The sequence below is a fragment of the Mauremys reevesii genome, linkage group 9 (genome assembly GCF_016161935.1).
Source record: "Mauremys reevesii isolate NIE-2019 linkage group 9, ASM1616193v1, whole genome shotgun sequence".
Taxonomy (NCBI): Eukaryota; Metazoa; Chordata; order Testudines; family Geoemydidae; genus Mauremys; species Mauremys reevesii.
The window spans coordinates 5,747,386-5,770,396 of NC_052631.1; the positions used below are offsets into that span (position 1 = coordinate 5,747,386).

The 23,011-nt window shown below is 47.6% G+C and overlaps 1 protein-coding gene across 7 annotated transcripts in view; it reads left to right on the forward strand.

Moving 5' to 3' along the window:
- Positions 1-23,011, forward strand: part of ARMC9 (armadillo repeat containing 9) — a 121,674-nt gene that overhangs the window by 9,628 nt on the left and 89,035 nt on the right. For 6 of the 7 annotated variants that reach the window (XR_005584694.1, XR_005584695.1, XM_039488650.1 and 3 more), the window contains exons 5-9: positions 713-868; positions 7,343-7,435; positions 8,802-8,826; positions 17,005-17,162; positions 21,902-22,000. Coding sequence is in view for 5 of the 7 variants with exons in the window: in XM_039488650.1 (XP_039344584.1) it covers positions 713-868; positions 7,343-7,435; positions 8,802-8,826; positions 17,005-17,162; positions 21,902-22,000 (531 nt within the window). In the remaining 2 variants the exon portion in view is untranslated. The remainder of the gene's footprint in view (positions 1-712; positions 869-7,342; positions 7,436-8,801; positions 8,827-17,004; positions 17,163-21,901; positions 22,001-23,011) is intronic. The other variant, XM_039488653.1, reaches the window with a different exon arrangement.

Consider the following 23,011-nt stretch of genomic DNA (forward strand, 5'->3'; position numbering starts at 1 on the left):
TCCAGCGTATCTACCACTCCTCCGGGGGGAGGGATAGCTCAGTGGTTTGAGCATTGGCCTGCTAAACCCAAGGTTGTGAGTTCAGTCCTTGAGGGAGCCACTTAGGGATCTGGGGCAAAAATTGGTCCTGCTAGTGAAGGCAGGGGGCTGGACTCAATGACCTTTCAAGGTCCCTTCCAGTTCTAGGAGATTGGTATATCTCCAATTATTATTATCCTCCCAGTTTAGTATCATCTGCAAACTTGCTGAGGGTGCATCCACTCCATCCACCAGATCATTAATGAAGATGCTTGCCAGAGATACGAGAGATGGCTTATTTAACATGTTTAAAATCAAGTAGTGACTTCCTCTCCACTTGCTGAATGCGGATATGGCACTTGACCTGCAGAAATATGCTCCAAGTGCTCAAGACTGTTTTGCTCATAAAGCAAGTGGCCCTTCCTTGTTTCTCTTGGCTCCATGGTCCTAACATGGAAGAACCCTTCTGCGTTTTCCTTTTGGAAACCGTGAAATGCTCTCTGACTAGCTAGAATGAGGGCTGTTCCCTGGGCTGGCCACTGAGAAGCACTTAGCTGTACTTGGTCAGCAGGTACTGCGGGATGGAGAATTCGTGCTTGATGTTGAATTTAAGTCTCCACTTGCAGCTGCCAGCCCCTTAAACACTCACAGAAGTTGTCTTCTAAATAACGATGCCTCTTTCTTTGTTTCCTAGGACAAAGCTGACTTCGATGAAAGGATTTCTCACTTTAAAACATACCTGGAGACTAAAGGGGCTGCACTGAGCCAGACCACAGAATTCCTCCCCTTCTATGCTTTGCCTTTTGTTCCCAACCCCATGGTCCACCCATCCTTTAAAGAACTCTTTCAGGTAAATATTTGTTTTGCACAGATTTTTTGTTGTTGATGGATGCTGAGTACTGTTTACTCTGATCATGCTTTTTATTTTTTCCTTCTGCAGAAACTGTAAATCATAAAAAGGATATTTGTGGTGAGATGCAGTGTAAGCGCTGTTAGGAGTATAGTAACGTTTTACAGTCACTTACATAGGCTTGTGTACTGAACGATCCCAAAGTGTTTTACAGGTGGTGTGTTCATAAATAGGATCGCTGTCCCACTTGACTCTGAAATGCAGATACCTGTGGGGAACAATCAGGGCCGGCTCCAGGCACCAGCTAAAGAAGCAGGTGCTTGGGGCGGCCAATACCAAGGGGAGGCATTCCGGCTGCTATTGGGGCGGCACGTCCGGGTCTTTGGCAGCAATTCAGCAGCGGGTCCCTCAGTCCCTCTTGGAGCAAAGGACCCGCTGCTGAATTGCTGCCGAAAAGTGGAGTGGTGCGATCACGCTGCTGGGTTGTTTTTTTCGTTTGTTTTTGTTTTTTGCTGCTTGGGGCGGCAGAAAACCTGAAGACGGACCTGGGAACAATGTGGCAACACTGATCTATGTTTCATACTACTTTTGGATTGCTGCCCAACAAAACCCACTGTTGCTGGGTCCCAAAGCTCAGTGAAAAGCCTGATGACTAAGCCATGTCTACACTCGAGAGCTCACAGTGACACACCGATACCAATACAGCTGTGCTGCTGTAAGACCGCTTGTGTAGCCTCTCTATGCCGATGGGAGAGAACTCTCCTGTCGACATCCTAAAACCACCTCAACGAGCAGTGCCAACGTAGCGCTGTGCACACTACCACTTATGCTGGCAAAACTTACGTCACCTGGGGTGGGGATGTTTTTCAGACCCCTGAGCAACATAAGCGGTAGTGTAGACATGGCCTATGTGTAAGGAGCCTGTTGGAAATACATGTTGAGAAACGAACCCAAGCCTCCTTAGTTAATGGGGAGAAGAGGGAAAATTCTATTTCATAAGTAGTCCTCCCCACAGTATCTGATGAGAATGCAACTGTCCCCCAACATATCCAGCCAACATTTCTTATGACTTCTGCAGCAGCATCACATAGAACTTCCTTTCCAAAAAATTATTGAGAATCTATAGCTGTGTTTAACAACTTTTGTCATACCCATATTGTTCCTGAGAATGGTTTGTCAGCTAGACATGTCTGGCCTTTGCCCTGGTATAGCTGTTTCAGAATTTACATCTTCTGTCACTGCAGAGGCAAGGTGGGAAGAGGAAAAGAATGGCATTAGGGTTAAACGTCACAGGTAGATTTGATCTTTCATCGTCTCTTTTAGTTTGGAGGTTTTACAGCAATTACCTCATTGACTTAATAGTGGGGGAAAGAATGGCCTATATGTAAACCCACTTCTAGGTACCTGCCCAGCCTGATGGTTAGGAAAGGATGTCTAGATGACGCTAGTGGTGCTGGCTTGACCCTTGGGCAGACTGCATGCATTTGGCAACTCGCTATCTGCTGGTAAGTCAAATTGAAACCAAAAAAGGCACATTCTGCCGTTTCCTTTAGTACTTGCTGCAAATAATGAGAAATGGCCAAGGGCTGGTTGGTTTTAGAGGTGGGATCCGATTACTTTCTGAATTACATGCTATTCTATGAGAAACCTTTCATTTATCTCCAGGATCTCACTGTCCAAGATATTAATCCTTAGTCACTCACAGCTTCTGTGGAATCATACAGTTCACATGCCTCCTTGAAAACCAGTCAGTTGCTCAATTCCAAAGTTAAAACAAACAAGAACAAGAAGGAGTCACTAACCTACTAAGCAGTCTTGTTAATGATAGAGACCAGATATTTTTAAAACAGAATCCTATTGTTCTTGAAAAGGACTAAATGTATTGTCTAAAGTGCTTGCAGAGGCAACATGTAAGTGTTAAGAGCTGGGGGACACAATTTAAAGGTTGGGGGGGGGCATGTGAATGCCCAGTGCGTTGCCTCTGGGTGCACTTCCTTGGGCCAGGGCAGCCAATTACGCTGGCTTTTGGGGTCTGGGGCCGCATGAGTGGGGAGCCCTGGGTGGGGAACTCACAGCACTCCCCACCCGGGCCCTGGGTGGGGAGCTCACAGCAACAAAGTTTTTTGCCGGAGCTTCCACACGCTCACAGACACCTCCACAGGGAGAGGAGCGTGAGCCATGCCCATACTCGGGCTGAGCACAGGGAACCTGGTCCTGGCGCTTTCCCCAGTGACCACCCTTCAGTCCCCTCCCATGCTTGGTCCGGGGCTGCCGTTTTCGTCCTGCCCTGCTAGGGTTACCTGCCGTGTGGACCCCTGACACTGCTTCCCTAGCTGGGTTCTCACGTGCTGCACAGAAGCAGTGACCTGGCAGAAATGGCTCTGTCCTGCTCCCTCCGCTTCCCACCTGGGCCTGGCTGCCGGAGAGAGGAGCCAAGCAAGCTGGAAACTAGTGGGGCGTAGTGTGAGAGGGACAGAGCCCTCCTCCCTGCAGGAGGCTGAGCAGAGCAAGCTTCGGAGAGGCCTGCTGAGCTGCGGTTAAGGGCCAGGAGCTGAAGGGGGCGCGTCAGGCCTCCGTGGCATTTCACACAGCGCCCGGCCATGGACTCCTTGTGGGGCCATGGGGTCAGTTCACTCTGAGACCTGCAAGGGCAGCTTGGTGCTCACAGCAATCTGAGGGGGGTATGTGACCCAGCATGCACCCCTGCATGTTGCCTCTGGTGTGAGATATATTGAAAATGTGATGGGCAGAAAGGGATGTAAGCACATATAGTATACCTGGTAATATAGTATTCAATGGTGCATCATTGTCTTGAGTTCAGACTCGCAAACCTGGCAGATGTGAATCGTGTATCCTTTCCAACCTGGTGAAACACAGGGAAACTTGAGATGTAAGAGCAGCTCTGAACACACAGAACAGCAAATCTCAGGAAGTTGTTACTGCTTGTTGAAAAATATCAACTGTTCACCTGTTAGGTACCTTTTCAGCAAGCAGAAACCAGATTGGATGGAGGGTGATGACTGAGGAAATGAGTAGTTGTATGGAATTTTCAAGAGACAAAGTGTGATGGGCCTGGTGCCCCAGCCCCCCCCTTGGGGGGGGCGGGGGGGGGCCCTGCGCCACCACTTGTTTGGTGGTTGGTCTGCCCCCCCTAGCCCGATGCAGCGCCCGCCGGCCGGCGAGCGTCCGCGCACGCGGCGGCGCGGCGGTAGCCCGGCGGAGCATAAACCAGCGGGTGGGGGGGCGGGCCAGGCGCCGGAGTTCGCGGCGCGGGCGGGGGGGCGGGGCGCGGGGAGCGCGCGCCTGCCCTCGGGCGGAGGGGCGGCGCCGCGCGCGCGCGCAGCGCCCCGATACACGCGGAGTCCGGACGGGCAGCGGCAGGGGGGGCCGGCGCGGCGGCCGGGCGGGCGGGGCGGGCGGCGCGGCGGGCGGGCTCGCGCGGCGGCCCGGCGCCGCGCCGCCGGGCGGGCGCAGGCCGGGCGCGGGGCGGGGCCGGCGCCGGAGCGGGGGGGGCTGGCGGGGTGGGGGGGCGGCGCGCCCGCGGCCGAGTTCATAAACACTTGGGGTGGGGGGCGCCGCGCCCCGGTTCCCGGGGCGCTTGAGCGGCGAGGAGCGCCGCCGGGGCGCGCCTACGCCACGCCTTCGGCGCCGGGGCGCGCCTGGCGCCGGTGAGCGCCCTACCCGGCGGCGCGGAGCAGCGGCCGGGCGGCCGGTGCCGGTACGGGGTGGGGTGGGGCTATGGGGGGTGGGGGTGGGGTGGGGCCCCACCGTGGGTCACCCCCCAGGGGCCCGCTCCCCTGCCGCCCTCCCAGGCCGAAGCCCCCCACTCCACGCCCCCGGCACGAGGCCCAGCTTGCCAGCTTTGTCGCCCTGTACAACCAGCCGCCCGCCCGCACTGTCACCAGGAGCGCCTCTGTCAGTCTGTCACTCCCTGCGCCTCCCGGGTCCGGCCTGTCCCTCCGCCGGCGCGCCCCTGGCTGGCCCTCCGCCTGCTCCTGGCTCCTGGGCCCTCCCTGTGGGGGGTCTCCCTCTCCCCTCCCGCACCCGGCCCCGCCCAGACTCTGCAGGCTTCTGGTGCTCCCGGGCTGCTTGGCAGCTGCCCAGCAGCCCTTCTTGCTCCAGCCCTAGCTGCTGCCTGAGCACTGCTTGCAGGCCTCCCCTGCTGTACTGCCTTTGCTGGGCTGTCCCACACAAAGGCTGTCTTTTTTTTCTGATTCACTGTGTTTTTCTGGTGCTTAGGGGAAGATTTATCTGTCAGATAGTTAGAAAGAAAACTGCATTCCAAACAGCAGATGATTCATGGATTAGTCCAGTTTTCTTACAAGTTCTTGGAATCCAAACCTCTTATAGAATTGTTGTATTCTGATTTACTAATGTAAGGCCATGACCCTTGATAGTCTAATGACAAAACATAAACTTAAATTCCGGATTCAGTCAGCTATAAAAAAATGAATACAATGATTTCTATAGCTTCGTTCATTAAACCTGAAGAATTAGCAATGGTTCATTATTATGTTCCATTACAAATAAATGAACTTTTCTTATTCGCCTTTAATTTTTTTGCCTGATTTTTTGCATTTGTGCAACTTAATGCTTTGTGTTCCATGCACATTCAGTATGCCTGTTTTGGGGTAACTGTTTTAAAATTGAAATAAAATATTATATATGAATAAATAATAAAATATTGTAAATGAAATGTCCCAAATTGAGGTATTAGAAGAGGTTTTGGAACAAATTGATAAACTAAACAGTAATAAGTCTCCAGGACCTGATGGTATTCACCCAAGAGTTCTGAAGGAACTCAAATGTGAAATTGCAGGACTACTAACTGTAGTCTGTAACCTACCATTTAAATCAGCTTCTGTACCAAATGACTGGAGGATAGCTAATGTGACGCCAATTTTGGAAAAGGGCTCCAGAGGTGACCCTGGCAACTACAGGCCAGTAAGCCTCACTTCAGTACCAGGCAAATTGTTGATACTATTGTAAAGAACAAAATTGTCAGACACATAGATTAACATAATTTGTTGTGGAAGTGTCAACATGGTTTTTGTAAAGGAAAATCATGGCTCACCAATCTACTAGAATTCTTTGAGGGGGTCAACAAGCATGTGGATAAGGGGGATCCAGTGGATATAATGTATTTAGATTTTCAGAAAGCCTTTGACAGGGTCCCTCACCAAAGGCTCTTAAGCAAAATAAGCAGTCATGGGATAAGAGGGAAGGTTCTCTCATGGATTGGTAACTGGTTAAAAGATAGGAAACAAAGTTGTAGGAAAAAATGGTCAGTTTTCAGAATGGAGAGAGGTAAATAGTGGTGTCCCCCAGGGATCTGTACTGGGCCCAGTCCGATTTAACATATTCATAAACAATATGGAAAAAGGGGTAAACAGTGAGGTGGCAAAATTTGCAGATGATACAAAACCACTCAAGATAGTTAAGTCCCAGGCAGACTGCGAAGAGCTACAAAAGGATCTCACAAAATTCTGGGCAACAGAATGGCAGGTGAAATTTAATGTTGATAAATGCAAAGTAATGCACATTGGAAAACATATTCCTAACTATACATATACAATGATGGGGTCTAAATTAGCTGTTACCACTCAAGAAAGAGATCTTGGAGTCACTGGGGATAGTTCTCTGAAATCATCCACTCAATGTGCAGCGGCAGTCAAAAAAGCAAACAGAATGTTGGGAATCATCAAGAAAGGGATAGATAATAAGACAGAAAATACCATATTACCTCTGTATAAATCCATGGTACGCCCACACCTTGAATACTGCGTGCAAATGTGGTCGCCCCATCTCAAAAAAGATATATTGGAATTGGAAAAGGTTCAGAAAAGGGCAACAAAAATGACTAGGGGTATTGAACGGCTTCTGTATGAGGAGAGATGACTAAGACTGGGACTTTTCAGCTTGGAGAAGAGGCGACTAAGGGGGGATATGATAGAGGTCTATAAAATCATGAGTGGTATAGAGAAAGTAAATAAGGAAGTGTTATTTACTCCTTCTCATAATACAAGAACAAGGGGCCACCAAATGAAATTAATAGATAGCAGGTTAAAACAAACACAAGAAAGTATTTATTTCACGCAACGCACTGTCAACCTCTGGAACTCCTTGCCAGAGGGTGTTGTGAAGGCCAATACTATAACGGGGTTTGAAAGGGAGCTAGATAGATTCATGGAAGATAGGTCCATCAATGGCTATTAGCCGGGATGGGCAGGGACGGTGTCCCTAGCCTCTGTTGGACCTTTGGTCTGACCCAGTATGGCCGCTCTTATGTTCAGCGTTATTGTTAAGCTGTCATGTCATGACTTGTCATTTTCTTGCATGCGTATGAGCCACTCATCAAACAGGCTGGCTTTCATAACGTTAGAGGCACAACTTGTCACTGCAGTGCTGGCTGTGTTGCCTGCTGCTAGAAGTTGCTATGACTCCAGCTGTAATTTTTTCTTTTTTCTTTTCAAGGATTCTTGGATGCTGGAGTTAAAGACGAGGTTGGAGAAGTTCCTGTCTCTGACTCTCAAAGCCAGTCATGCCCCAAGGCTTCTCACTTTATACGTATCCTTTTGAAAACACTTTTTAAAGATCTTTAAATTAGACTGCGCCTTTTTATAGTAATTTTATTGAAGCAGCATGCTGCTTGTTTGCTGTGTAATCACCGTAATGTTACTAAGTTGTATTACTTACCCTAGGAAATGTTGACATACCACATTCAGTAAAGTCGTTTTAAAAAAAGTTATACCAAATGTTAGGACAGCAGTCTAAATATTTGGTACCTACTGACCTGCTTGTTTAACAGATCACCATTACTTAATCTAATGTGGATAGTATATCATGTCTGAGGCACAATCCTGACATGACCCCTCTCTGGGCAGCCAATACATCCTCAGTCTTTCTCAGAGGCTCACTTCAGTGGAATTTTTTCAGAGCTTTCAGGAGTCCCAGAGATAATTATTTTACTAAACAAATTATGCTGCATGCTTTATTTTATTTAAAAAATCATCATCTTTTCTCTAACAGTGTGATTTAAGCCACAGTGGGAGGCCCAATGTGCATAGTAACAGAGGTATGACAAGACTACTGGCCCTGTTTTTGCTCAGCACAGCTCACTCAGGGCTAGACTGATACCTCGCAGCCTTCTGTAAGGGGCCGCACCTAGTTGTGTAGCCCCAGAAACAAAACAGGGACCAGATTATGACTCTATAAGTCCTAGCTTCAGCGGATATGAGTTGCACCATCCCTTTTCCTAGTACAGCTTCCTTGCCCCCAACGCGCCAACGTAGCTCCACTGGTCCTTGTAGCCGGGGGATGGAGCTAATGCACCTTCTGATCTGGTGATGCCCCTTCAATCTCTGCCTGCTTGGCTGGATGGGAAGCTGTGATCAGCGGTGGCTGCTCTCCTTCCCATGTTATGACTCGTCATGTGGCAAGCCCACACAGCGGAGTAGGTGGGCATCTTATGCTTCCTTCTTCCTCCGCATGGGTGCATAGGCTGACTCATGACTGAGTCCTATGAGTTTCTTTGGTAGGAAACATTTCTTTCTATAAACCAGTTGCACAACATATGTCATCAATTAATATTTGATACAGTTTTTGTTTCATAACTGCAGTTTCAAGCCTTTTCCCGGTGTCTGCATGCTAAGATTAGGGTTATCAAAGCTCATGCTTCAGAGCATAAAATGATGTCTGCAGGAATAAGAAAAGAGGCTCTTACATGTTTCTGTGCAACATTACACATCAGGCTAGGTGCTTTGTGGGTTTTTTCTTTTTCCCCTGAAGCATTAGGCAGTGATGCCAGAAGCAGTATGGACACTGGACTTGGTAGGTTTTGCCATACTGATTCAGTTCATTGGTCTATGTCCCTATCCTAAATACCCCTTAAATGGAGATATGTTTTCCTGAACTGCTCTCTCTCTCACAACAGAAGGAGAATGGACAGTGCAGCAAAGGTAAATGATCAGATTTGCTGGGGAAGTTTTATACTACCAGCAGCTGTAACTGTGAGAGGAGGATAGGCCTAGGGTGAGAGGAATGCTAATGAAATTGGGGGGAAAATGCCTTAAAATTAAGGCCCCTATCCTACAACTTCTTATAGGAGGGACTGCATTGAAGTCAGTGGGACTTTCCATAGGCAGTCTGCCAGAGGGCCTAATGGCAGAGTTTGTATTTCCAGCTTGTTTTTAGTAACGTTTTTATTTAAAAACAGAACATATGGAGGATTTGGTAAAAGATGCATATTTAAGCAAATGTTGCTATCCTGATTAGATACAATTTTCCTAGAATTGCTCTCCAGTATGTGTTTATAGCTGTGTCTATATACAGATCCTCTGCTCTCAAACCTTAGTAAATTATTCTGGAAGTTGCAGGGGTTTGCAGAGAAACAATGAGTTTTATGATTTTGAACGGGAATTAAGTTTTTTTTCCCTTTAGATTCCTAATATTGAACCAATTGGTTTAACCCTGATAAAAATGTGTTAATTTTGGAGTAATTTTCTTGTCATATTTTGTTTTATAAATGTTCAAAAGTCCCCGAGTGTATGTCTACATTGCATCTGGGGGTGAGCCTGGGTTAACAGACTTGATTTACCAGGGTTTGCGCCAGTGTGCACAGGTGCTAGCCCACGAAAGCTTATGCCCTAATAAATTTGCTAGGGTATGGCTACACTTGCAGCTGTACAGCGCTGCCGTGGGAGCGCTCCCGCAGCAGCGTTTTGAAGTGTGAGTGTGGTCACGGCGCCAGCGCTGGGAGAGAGCTCTCTCAGCGCTGCAGGTACTCCACCTCCCCGTGGGGATTAGCTTACAGCGCTGGGAGCCGTGCTCACACTGGCGCTTTACAGCGCTGTAACTTGCTGCGCTCAGGGGTGGGTGTTTTTCACTCCCCTGAGCGAGAAAGTTGCCGTGCTGTAAAGTGCCAGTGTAGCCAAGGCCTGAGTCTCTAAGGTGCCACAAGGACTCCTCATTGTTTGTACAGATAACTGTGTAGACATTGCGGCTTAGGCTGGAGTTTGGGCTCTCAAGCTCCTCTCAATGAGGAGGTGGGCTTAAGAGTCTGAGTTCCAGCCCAAATTACAGCGTCAAAGCTATGACATGCCCGGGGTACAGTCTGGACTGTCAGATGGTTGTGCCCGCTTAACTCTCCAGTCTGGTGTGCCCTATGCCCTGCTTTGCTGTGTGACCGGCCGCTCTGCTCACTCACCCCAGCCTCTAGCACACAGGTCATCCCTGGACATGTACCAGAGTGCTATGCCCAGCCACTCTTGAATTACGTACAGGGCAACGCTCAGATATCCCTAGTCCCAGCCTTGCACCTCAGAAATGTGTGTTTGACACTGCTCAAGCCCCCCATGGTCAGCTCAGCTTCCTTGCACCAGCCTCTCCTCCCCTGCAGTATGATGAGGTAAAATCCGTCCTCCCTTGCAAACAAGGGCTCACTCAGCAGAAGGGAGCCCACTAACTCAGTAAAAAGAGGTGAGCTCAGTACCAGAAACCACCCTTCCAGAATCAGCAGCAAGACACCTTCCTCACCCTCCTCCTGCACAAGTTATTGCTTGCTGCTCCGCATTGTCACCTCCTGTCCTCCCAGGCCCTCCTCCTGCACAATCATTGCTTACTTCCCCCCTCCCCTGTCCTTCCCCAACACTGAATGCTTGGTTGTCTGAGTGACTGGCTGAACAAGAAGTAGAACTGAGTGGACTTGTAGGCTCTGAAGTTTTACATTGTTAAGTGCATTTATCCTTTTTTACATAATTCTACATTTGTAAGTTCAACTTTCATGATAAAGAGATTGGACTACAGTACTTCAGTGTGGTGAATTGAAGTTTCTTTTTTACAGTGCAAATGTTTGTAATAAAAATAAATATAAAGTGAGCACTGTACACTTTATTCTGTGTTGTAATTGAAATCAATATATCTGAAAATGTAGAAAACATCCAAAAATATTGAAATAAATGGTATTCTATTATTGTTTAACAGTGTGATTAATTTTTTTAATCACTTGACAGCCCTAAATAAAAGATAAAATCCCAGTCTAATTCCTAAACTTTGTCAACCTAAGTCAAATTTGAAGTAGCTGGTTTCTCTTACACAAAAACTTACAGCAGTCTGTGCTAACTGGAAAAGCTTTTCTAGTTAGAACCACTCCCCCACTTCAAATGTTTTTGTCTTCCAAAAGATCTTGTTGCATTCAGTGTAGGAGGGGGAGGAGAGGTGACATGGTGATGTCATTGTCCCTTCCGTATACTCTCCTCCAGGTGCTGGAAAGATCCTTGCTGTATCCTGGGGGTTAGACGCCCCATGGTGTACATGCTCAAACAACTGTTTTTTGTGTGAATTGTAAATCTCTTGTTTACAGCTCCCCTGCTGGTGAATGGCTGGTGATGGTACTCTTACACCTGGCTGCGTGTTGGTCACTCCTATAGTGCTACTGAAGAGCTAGTCAGTGGGCGTTTCCCAGACTCTCAACATGTTTGTTACTGAAACATGTAGCAAAATCTCCGAATGATACATACATTTTGACAGAACAGTGATGCTCAACAGATTATAACTTTCCAAATGATGCCTCACAAGGCATGCTTTGTACAAAACATATCCTAATAGCGGTGAATATGGGGGTTTTGGGGTGCTGTTTTGAGAGACAGTGTGTCACAAAAGTAGCCTCTACACAGCTATTTTTAGCACATTAGTGTAAGCTCTGCTAGCACAAGTCTGTGGACGCGGGTTGGGAGGCTCACTCCCAGGTGCAATGTAGACATACCTGAAGGGAGTGGAGCCTGTTCCCCTCAATGTCAGTGGGACTTAGGTACCTGAGTGCTTAAGTCACTTCAGAAAATGAAACTTAGGCTTCTAAATCACTTAGTTGCTTCAGAACATTTTCCCTATGTTCTCTTATGTTATGTTGGTTTATTTTACTCTGAGGATTTATTTTTTTGTACTCTGCTAATTTGGTTTATTAAAACAAATGAGGTTTGTTGTCTAATCTTGTACATTTCAGTCATTTGCTTCATTATTTTGTGTTCTGTGTTGCATTTGATTTTATTAAGTAATAGAGGCAATGTTCTAGCTTGTACTTTTCCAAAAGTGAGACTATTGAGAGAAATTACTCCTTTCTGAAATACTAATTTGTTCTCCTGACTTCGGCTATGAGCCTGCATGGGTCTGCCCATGTAGCTTCAATGGCAGTTTCAGGCTTTAATATGTAGCTCTGTTTTATTCCTTAGAATTTAGGTCAGTTTAGACTTTAAAAAAGATTGTTTGAGGCCTGCCTCATCTGAAGGGAATTGGGTCTGAGGTGCGAGCTTTGTGATATGCTTCCAAGATCTCCTGCGTAAGACTCCTAGTGAGATCCATAGTACAGGCTCACTGTTGGAGACATGAGTGAATGTTTGCTTTATCAATGAAGTAGAAATGCAAACAAAATTAATAAGGAACACATGAATGAAATGTAGCATGGCAAAGAGTTCTCAACACAGGCTTTTGTAAATCGTTGCCTGTCATTAGTCTCTGACATGCTGAAGCACTTTGAGGTTAGACAAGGAGGTGCAAATGCTCTGGAGGATGTACTGGAGAGTTTAGAGTGTTTACCTTTCCTGATTAACCTGCGATGCTCTGGCTCCTCACCTGTTTGCCACAAGACTGTTTTTACCTGTATGATTTTAAAAGCTGTCTGGGTGGCCTGCTTACCTTACAGCTTCCCCTGTAGGTTTTTTGTTTGATTAGGTAGATCTGAAGAATTACAAAATATTGGTGCTGTGCAAGCAAAGCCCCAGGCATAGACACCGACTTTGTGGGTGCTCCAGGGCTGGAGCACCGACGGAAAAAAACCAGTGGGTGCTCTGCACTCACCAGACACAGCTGTTCGGCAGCACCACTGATCAGCTAATCGGGAGTGCCGCCAAACAGCTGTTCGGTGACACCTCCAAAGAGCCGATGGGCGGTTCAGGGAGGGTGGAGAGCAGTGAATGGGCGGGAGCCTCCGGGAGGGCGTAGAGTGGGAACAGAAAGAGGCAGAGCAAGGGTGGGGCATTGGGGAGTGGAGTGGGGTGAGGAAGAGTCAGAGCAAGGGTGGGGCCTTTGGGGAAGAGGTGGCATGGGGGTAGGGCACCCCCCGGGAAAACTAAAAGTCAGCATCTATGGCCCGCAGGCTTTGCTTGTATCCTGGGTGCTTAAAATAAAATTGAGGAAATAGAGTCTTTGGAGGCTGACCAGCAGCTTTCTTTTGTATTTCCTGGTGGCAAAGTTCACACCTATGAATCCATTTTTATAACCTCACAGCACAGATTTTTCTGGTGATGTATTGTTTTTTATTCTGTAATGTGAAGACTATGTGGGGCCTTCTGAAATGGAGATTTAGTTTGAAAGATGAAAAACAAAAGCAACTGAACTTGGAAGGCTACCAAGATGTCCAAGTTCCTAGTTTGAAAGCTAGTAAACCTTTCAGCAGATAACAATGGTTAATTGCTAAAAAATGAGATCTATTGATAGTACAAAGCAGCACAGTGCAAAGTGTATACAATACAATTTCTGTAGCATCATGTGGTCTGCATGTGTGGAAAGAATTCTTAAATGCTGAGATGCTCAAATACATTCCGTGGGATGTACAGGCATTTGGGTGTGTAGTTCTTCCTGCCGACCATAGTTGCAAGAGTTATTCTCATCACTGAAAATGTTCCCCATCAAACTTACGAAAAGCAAATGAACAATGAGTGGATATATGTTTCATGACTAATATGTTGCAAAGATTCCTCTGTGTGAACATCCCTCGTTGAATAGGAATCTCCATTGTTGGAGGTTAAGAACAGGGTGGACAAACACATCTGTCAGGGATGGTCTAGGTTTTTTTGGTCCTGCCTCAACACATGGGGTCTGGACTTGATGGCTTCTCGATGGCCCGTCCAGCCCTACATTTTTGTGATTCTATGAATAGTTTATAGTTTAGGCAATTGTGGAATTAGATTCCCTCCATAAGTTTGCTTACCGTGTTGTCAGGAACTGTAATTTTGTCCATTTCAAAAGATGGCTTGGAAGGTACATAGATCAGGTGTCACAGTAACTGTGTAGTGTTCTGAACTTCCTAAGAATTTGTGCTTGGGATATGTAGTGTAGGCATGTACCACCCTCCGAATGAGGATCTCAAAGCACTTTAGAAACAACAATTCACTTTCACAACACCCCTGTGAGGGAGGGTGGTATTATCCCCATTTTATAGAGTGGGAAACTGAGGCAAAAGGAGGCAAAGTTATTTACTCAGTATCACAGAACAAATCTCTTATCAAGCAGGGAATAGGTTATAGTTCTTCTGACTCCTGGTCTTGTATCTTAAGCACTTATTTGTGCTTTTTCCCATGCATTCATTTAAAGCTGCATTGTTTCATAGTGAGAGGGATTGAATGCATTGCTGCCACTCCATAAAACTTTGATGTCTGATAAAAGAAGTCCTAGTTCTGTTTAATGTTCTGTAGTAAAGTTGATCCCTGCTAGTTCCACAGTAAGTATTCAGTCTTGTTTTACAGATAAGTAAGATGCCATCTTCATGCCATAGGAGCAAAGATGGCTGAGTGTCTAGCTACTTTAAAACATAATGTTCTAGCAAATAAAAACATCAGCAATAATTGCAGAGTTCCCCTGCTTCCCTTTATAGCAGTGCTGGGCAAACTGTGGCCCGTCAGGGTAATCCGCTGGCGGGCCGTGAGACAATGTTTACATTGACCGTCCGCAGGCACGGCCGCCCGCAGCTCCCAGTGGCTGTGGCTCGCTGTTCCCGGCCAATGGGAGCTGCGGGAAGCGGAGTGGGCCACAGGAATGTGCTGTCCGCCGTTTCCCGCAGCTCCCATTGGCCGGGAACGGCGAGCAGCGGGCGGCCGTGCCTGCGGACGGTCGACGTAAACAAACTGTCTTGCGGCCCCCCAGCGGATTACGCTGATGGGCCGCAGGTTGTCCGCCACTGCTTTATAGCTTTTGTTGGCTCGTGGCCCTGTCCACTATGCCATGCAACTTCAAATTCCCACCTTCTGTTTGTATGTTTATGCTATTATTGGTAGTCAATAATGTGATCCAGATTGCTGCTGTTCCTTGAGAGCAGGGAGCTTTGGATTAGGCTTGATAACTAAAACTTAAAATAACATTGTTGTTTAGTTTGTATTGGTGTTCTTTTTACCCTAAAAGCAATTGGATGTGAAAGAACAAAATGTAACAGAAATGTAACCCATTAATGTGCCGCCTTATCCCTTTTGTAGTAGAAGGAGTGTAAATAAAAGAAAAAGTGGAATTGTTTTCAGATGTCAGTATGGGTACAGTATACAGTAGAACCTCAGAGTTATGAACACCAGAGTTACGAACTGACTGGTCAACCACACAGCTCATTTGGAACCGGAAATATGTAATCAAGCATCAGCAGAGACCCCCCCCCCAATACAAATACAGTACAGCACTGTGTTAAATGTAAACTACTAAAAAAAAAAAAAAGTTTAAGAAAAGATTTGACAATGTAAGGAAACTCTTTCTGTGCTTGTTTCATTTTAATTAAGATGGTTAAAAGCAGCATTTTTCTTCTGCATAATACCGCTATGAAACTTTACTAAGTCAGTGTTTAGTTGTAAACTTTTGAAAGAACAACCATAACATTTTGTTCAGCGTTACAAACATTTTAGAGTTATGAACAACCTCCGTCCTGAGGTGCTCATAGCTCTGAGGTTCTACTGTAATTCCGAATTCTTCTAACTGCCAAGTCCGTTAGAGGAATTATCTGCCAAAGTAGATGGTGAAATTGCCCTCCCAGGCGTTTCTAAGGCAGAAGATGTAGGGAATTCTTGGGGAATTTGTAAAATCCCATGAATGTTGTAATGTAGAAGGATGGCTAGATATCTTGAGAGGGCTTTTTAAATTATATAATTAATTGTATAATTAATTTTTTCTTTAAGTCTAAAATGGACGGTGATTTAGCAAGAAAAAAAGCATTGCACAGCTGCATTTACAAAAACAGCCATCACAAATTTTACTACAGGAAATGCTTAGTCTAATTCATGTGACTGCCAAAGCACCATGGCTCTCCATGAATTAACGATTAAGGGTCCTCCTTCACCTCTTGCTGCTTTGTGTTTGAAGTAACAGCTCCAACTTCAAAATGACCCTTCTGTTAGAAAATGTTTTACCTCTTGTAGTTTCAAGTAACTTGAATTACACATTGTAGTCTAAGCTCGAGGTAACAAAGGGTCACATCCTTTTGGACTGAACTGTATTTTGAGTCTGCCTCTGCTCTGAATTCTTGAACCCTGGCTGCATGGACCAGATGCTGGCTGGATGCAATGGGACCATGGTAGTTGAAGCCAGCTGGAAGTCTCTTCACTGTGCCATGGGGTTGGAGAGCTCAGCACGCAGATGCAAATTACAAAACAATCCAAACAGAGATTCCAGATGACTGGAAAAGGGCAAATATGGTGCCCATCTATAAAAAGGGAAATAAGGACAACCCGGGGAATTATAGATGAGTCAGCTTAACTTCTGTACCCAGAAAGATAATGGAGCAAATAATTAAACAATCAATTTGTAAACATCTAGAAGATAATAAGGTGATAAGTAACAGTCAGCATGGATTTGTCAAGAACAAATTGTGTCAAACCAACCTGATAGCTTTCTTTGACAGGGTAACAAGCCTTGTGGATGGGGGGAAACAGCTGGAGCACCCACCGAAAAAAATAAGCAGGTGCTTAGCACCCACTGGCAGCCAAGCTTCCCCCTCCCTTCCCCCCCAGTTCTCTTGATCACCTATGCCCCGCTGATCAACACCTCCCCCTCCCTCCCAACGCCACCCACCCACTGCGATCAGCTGTTCCCTCAGGTGCAGGAGGGGCTGGGAGGGAGGGAGAGGAGTGGGGACGAGAGGCGCTTGGGGGAGGGGGCAGAAAGAGGTGGGGAAGAGGTGGAACGGGGCAGGAAGAAGCGGGGTGAGGTCTGGGGAAAGGGGTGGGGGCAGAGCACCCCCTGGGTAGAGAGGACGTCGGTGTCTGTGATCTTGGGACTAAAATAATTCTATGGCAGCAGGCAAAGTTGTTGTCCTGCAAAGCAATAAAACTGTGTTTCTGCCTTTTTTTAATCAGAAGAATAAGTTGTTTTCTTTTTTAACCTCTTCATAGAAATGTTGCAGCAGCTTCATCAGCAGCTAGTGGAGGCTGAGCGCAGGAGCATGACCTACCTTAAACGGTTTAATAAAATCCAGGTAGACTATCACAATCTCATCGGGGTCACTGCTGAGCTGGTGGATTCCCTCGAGGCCACAGTCAATGGCAAGATGGTAAGATGAGCCCCAAGCGTGTACATGCTTCTGCTTTAGGAAATGGAAGTAGAATCCGTCTGAAGTGCAAGTTAAGATTTATGGTAGCTCAGGGTTTCTGTAAGCAGGGCTGTCCCTAGGCATTTTGGTGCCACTGCAGGGGAGCTCTGTGGGGCCCCAGATGGAGTGGAGTGGGCCGGGGCCGGGTCACTTCACTTCCTGTGCCTGGTGAATGCAGGGCAGCCAGGCCCAACCCTGCACTCATGGGGCAGCGGGAAGTGGAGTGACCCGGCCCCAGACCACTCCGATCTGCTCCCCTGGCTCCCAGCCTTGGGGAGCGGGGGGAACCGGTCCCAGCACTTGCCGGCGGCGCAGCTGGGAGCCGGCGGCACAGAGCAGGCTGGGACTGGTTCGCTCTACTTACTGCCGGTGAGTGCAGGCCCGACCCCTGCTGCAGTCCTCAGGGGAGTGGGGGTGGAGCAGGGGCGGGAAGAGGTGAGGTGGAGATGGGGCGTGGACTTTGGGGAAGGGGTGGAGTGGGGTGGGGCCGTGGCAGAGCAGGGGTGGGAGCCATGGGGAAGTGGCGAAGCACGGGCTGGTGCAGCACGCAGCTGCGTAGGGCATCAGGAAATTTGGTGCATACTTTGCGTATGGGTAGGGACAGCTCTGTCTGTCAGTACAGCATGCATTTAATAGACAAACGGAAATCTTGGGGAGAGATTCTCCCTTGTCCCTCCATGCTGCCCTGGTGGGGTAAAGGTGCCACAAAGGGCTGGAATAGAATTACCCCAGCTGGGGAACAGTATAGGGCAAGCATAATTGTTTCTATGCTGCTCCCCTCCTGGGCTCTGGCATAGGTGTAGGAAAGGGGAATCTCCATAGCGCACAGTGCTATGGACATTATGGACTATGGCACAGCACATGACAGCCCTTGGGAGGCTGCTTTAAATTAGAGCCACCCACTGGGCATCTCTAATTTATACCAGTCTCCTGGCTAACCCAGGATCTGGGTGGTGCAAGGATGACTTAAAGCCATGTGTGCCCTCCATCCTCCAAGCTGAGCTTTGTGTTATGTTAACTTAGTTAGTAAAGAAAAGTTCCCATGAAGAAGAGGAGTCCACTCTGTGCAAAGAGGCTCAGATCCCTCTCTGTGACTCAGGAATGCACAGCCCAACTTTGGGTGGAGGCATTGCAGAGATGTCCTTGAAAGTCCTTCTCTGCCCCTGAGCCGGGGCTGAGGCCTGACCTCTGCTACAAAGTTAGGTCGATGCAAGGCAGCTTACCTCCACCCTCTGTAAGCGTCTGCGCTACAGTGTTGCTCCCGCTGATGTAAGTCACCCGCTACACTGACCTAATAACTCCACCTCCGTGAGAGGCGTAGGACTTAGGTCGATTCAGTTAGGGTGAGGCAGTGTCTGTTTAGACACTGCGTTACTTACGTCGCCTGTTGGCTGTCAGCCCCACGCGGGGCTCACGGCTGGCAGAGCCCCACAGTACCCTACACAGTTAAGCTGGTAGAAGTGCTCCTGGTGAGGATGCACACCACGGCATAATGTGGACGTGAACCACTGTAGTAATTACTGAGGTCGACATACAGCCACCAAACTTAGTAGTTTGTAGTACAGACAAGGCCTGACTCTGTGCTGGTCTAGCCTTCCAGTGTAACTTGGAACAGCCTGAAGGCTTTTTGTAATTATGCTGGCTACCAGTAGCTTCCAGGGGCTGTTGAGGTAGTGGAAAGTGGAGGTTGGGGTCGCTACACTGGCTCTGTGCCGCTGAAGGATCTCCCTACACTAGGGTGAACGTCTTGTGGCTGGTGACCAGGGCTAGATTAATGCAGGGGCTTTAGGGTCTGCAGCCCAGGGTATCAGGCTAAGGGGGACTCCGCAAAAATAAATCCATAATTATATACAATTCAGTGGTCACCAACCCGTCAATTGCGATCAACTGGTCAATCCTGGAGCCTCTGCCAGTCGATCGTGATGTCCAGGCTGCTAAAAGTCCAGCAGCGCAGCAGAGTCAGCCAGGCTGCCTGCATGCCATGGTCCCATGTCGCTCCCGGTAGCGACCGGCTGCTGGCATGTCTCTGCAGCCCCTGGGGAAGGGGGCAAGGCAGCTCTGCGTGCTGCCCCTGCCCCCAGTACCTTCCCCGCAGCGCCTATTGGCCAGGAACTGGCCAGTGGGAGCTGCGAGGATGATGCTTGCGGGCACAGGCAGAACACGGAGACATGCTGTCCCCCTCCCCCAGGGGCGCGCAGAGATGTGCCAGCAGCTGTCCGCTTCTGGGAGCGGCGTGGGGCTACGGCTGGCAGGCAGGCAGCCTGCCTGAACCCTGTTGTGCCACCGGCTGGGAGCCACCTGTGGTAAGCGCCTTCTGGCTGGAGCCTACACCTCACACCCCCTCCTGCACCCCAACTCCCGCACCAGGTCAGAATCCCCTCCTGCACCCAAACTCCCTCCCAGGGCCCACACCCTTCACCCACTCCTGCACCCCAACACTCTGCCCCAGCCTGGAGCTCCCTCCTGCACCCCAACTCCCGCACCAGGGCCCACACCCTTCACCCACTCCTGCACCCCAACACTCTGCCCCAGCCTGGAGCCCCCTCCTGCACCCAAACTCCTTCCCAGAAAGAAACGAATCTAACAGCTGTTCTAAAGTAAGAAGTCGGCTATTGTGATTTAACTATATTCTACATGTTTTAAACTTGAAATGTAACCACAGAACGGCTTTCTGTTCATTAAAAGGCAAGTTTAGTATAGCGTTAATAGCCTCAATGCCATAATTGTGATCGCTTTGTTTTAAATTAGGAAAAAGACTTCTATACAGGGGCCCCACAAAATCTAATAGCCCTGGGCCCACAGGAGAGTTAATCTGGCCCTGCCAGTGAGTTTAGGGTTGATTTCTGCTGATGAAGCAGTGTTAAAGTGGCACCGTGCAAGGAATAATCTGCCACAGTGTGTGGACTTTGCTTTAGAACAGGATGGGAAAGGTGCCTGCTCACACTAGCTTTGAAAATAGTTGGGAGTAAATGTCCAGTCATTCGCTGCTCCCATTCCATACCTTGGTGCGGTGCTGTCCTAGGTGAGATTCCCTGTTGTTCTTACATGGAGCTGTGTCAAGAGCACCAGGCTAAGGGGCTGTTATTTTGACTTTTCTTTTCCGTTGCACTCAGAGCTAAGTACAGTGCATCATCTGATTCTTCCCAAATATGTCCAGCTGGTGGCGCTCTTGAGTTGTGGATCAATGTTTCTACCCTGGCTCTGACTTCCAGATGGCTTTGAACTCTGAATAGAATCATGTTGGAAGTATATTAGTTCTGTTTGAAAGTGTTAGTGTGTCCCTGCACATCACTTTGTAAAAAAACAGTTATGGCCCCAAACTGGACTATTTAAAATAATGTTGTTTTACACTTTGAGGACCTTGGGAACCTGGCTACTGCTGCTGTTAGGGTGTCCGAGAGCTCTTACGAATTGGGGTTCCCTGGAGAGGAAAGAGCAGGCTTCTCAGCTACTGAAGAGCTTTCAGCTGCTTTGAGGCAGGTAGATCCCCGTCCAGGAGCCCCTATACTCAGCAAGGGGGAATGAAGTGTGAACATCCCAACCCTCAAATCCCCCGATATCCAGGAAGCATATGGCCATTTCCCTGGGAGGCAGGTCTGCTGTGATTTTATTTTCCCAAAACCCTAAAGCCCACTGTAAACAACATGAGAATTGTATGAAATGACGGACAAAATGTATACATATGTGACATGCGCTTACTCTCTCTCCTGGATAGCTGTCTCTGTATGCTTTGAGCTCTGCCATTTGTTTAGGCAGGTTTATGGTGAGGTGTTGCCTCATAATTCTCAGCAATATTGCCGCTTAGTATTTATTCTTGGTTTAACTTCCCTTTTAACAAAAGAAAACTTGTACATCGACTTTAGTGTGATGAATTTTCATTTCTGGCACCTCCTTGTAAAACTACTTACTGCAGTGGTTCCCAGGAACATTTTACTAAGGTGACCCACCAACTCCATTTTTTTTTGGGTGACCCCCTGCCCCCTCCAAATCCAGATTAGTCAGGAGGCCCCAAATTCATAGGCCAGCATCCTTTCCCACCTCCTGCTCCTTGGCGCTCCACCAAGGAGGCACCAGCCACCCACACCAACCACCTTGGTACTGCAGCCCTAATCCCAGCCTAGTGCAGAGTGGAAGCCCCAGGGTAGGGTGGTGGAGAGCGAATTCACCCTGCACTCACCTTTCAGAGACAGCTCCAATCCCATGTAGCTTGGCGCAGCTCCCCGCTCCGGGCATTGTGACCTGGTGCCCAGCGTCACGGTGCTATTCAGGTTTGCCATCGTGGAGGGGCAGCGGGTCCAAGTTTGAGTGAGTGGTGCTGCAATCTGGTGCAGAGGGTCGCAGCATCACTTAAGTTTGTCCTGTCCATCCCCCTTCATGACGGGGGTGGGTGGGGAGGGTGGCTGGGACAAACCTGAGTGGGCTGCGACTCCATGTGCCAGGTCACAAAACCCAGAACTGGGCCCAGCCCCGTGGGAGAGAAGCCACTGCTGCAGGGTGATTACGGGCCCGGCTTGTTCCCCCTTCCCACCCTCTCCTCCTCCTGCAGGGTATCACTTCCACACCGTGCCCAAGACCAATCTAGAACTTTCCTGTGACCCACTGATGGTTTGGGACACATTGACTTCCTGTACAAGTACCTGGCTGAAGTCAAATGGAAATGTTATGTAATTCCATGTGCTTGGTTTGTTTCTTTATTTTAGATCACGCCAGAATATCTTCAAAGTGTCTGTGTTCGTTTGTTTAGCAATCAGATGAGACAAAGTATAGCTCATAGTATTGACTTCACGAGGCCTGGAACTGTAAGTACAATCAATACTGATATTTGCTCTTATCTCTGTAGCCATCTTAAAATGGAATACTCGTTAAGCTGTATATTTAGGCTTGGAAGGATTAGATGTTTATTGGTAAATGTCGATTTTGCCATACATACACACCAATGAAAAATATTTCCATCAATGACAGAAATATACGGATGGACAAAATAAGAAAAATGCTGCTTGAGAACTTAGTAGAGTTCAATGTAAGGATATTTACTTTGTATATTTTGCCATGTGATGTTGACAGTTTGTGTTTTACTGGTTATAAAGCTTTAACTTTTGAATCTCAGTGGCTATTGTCATTACATTTATGGGGTGGGTCAGACAATTATGTAATTAAAATGATTTAAAAAATTAAAAATGCTTAAAAATGTATATCAAAATTATCCATTGAATTCTTCTAAAAAATCAGATTCTGCCAAGCCTACATATATTGCACCAGGGACATAAGATTATGACTCTACATGAAAAATGTCAGGAGTAATGTACACCAAGCTTACATAAGGTTATGATTTTACATCTTGGGCTTCTGATGACCATGGTTATATTGTCTGTTCCACAAAATGGAATTACAGCCTCATATATAGGTTTCTGAGGCATCTTTATCTTATAATATATGGTGAACCACATTGCTGCTAAGAATCTACAGACATACTTTGTCTCATTTAGTTCCATTGTAGGCCTGCATCCAGGTCCTGTGGGTAAATACCTTAGCTCCTGTCGATGGACTCCCCAGAAGGCCTGATGGTTCTTTCTCAACTCATTCTCTCAGTCATACCCTATCAGATGGCTGCACTGGAGCTACAGTGCTGTTTTCCCATTCTGTCCCTCTCTATGCTGAGTCAGGGCTAGATTTGCAAAGGTGTTTAGGTACCTAAAGATGCAGAGAGGCGCCTAGTGGAATTTATAAAAGCAGGTTAGGCATGTACCTCCCATTGAAATGTTTGTGCTCCAAATATCTAATACACTGAAGTGTGAGGTATGAGGTATTTA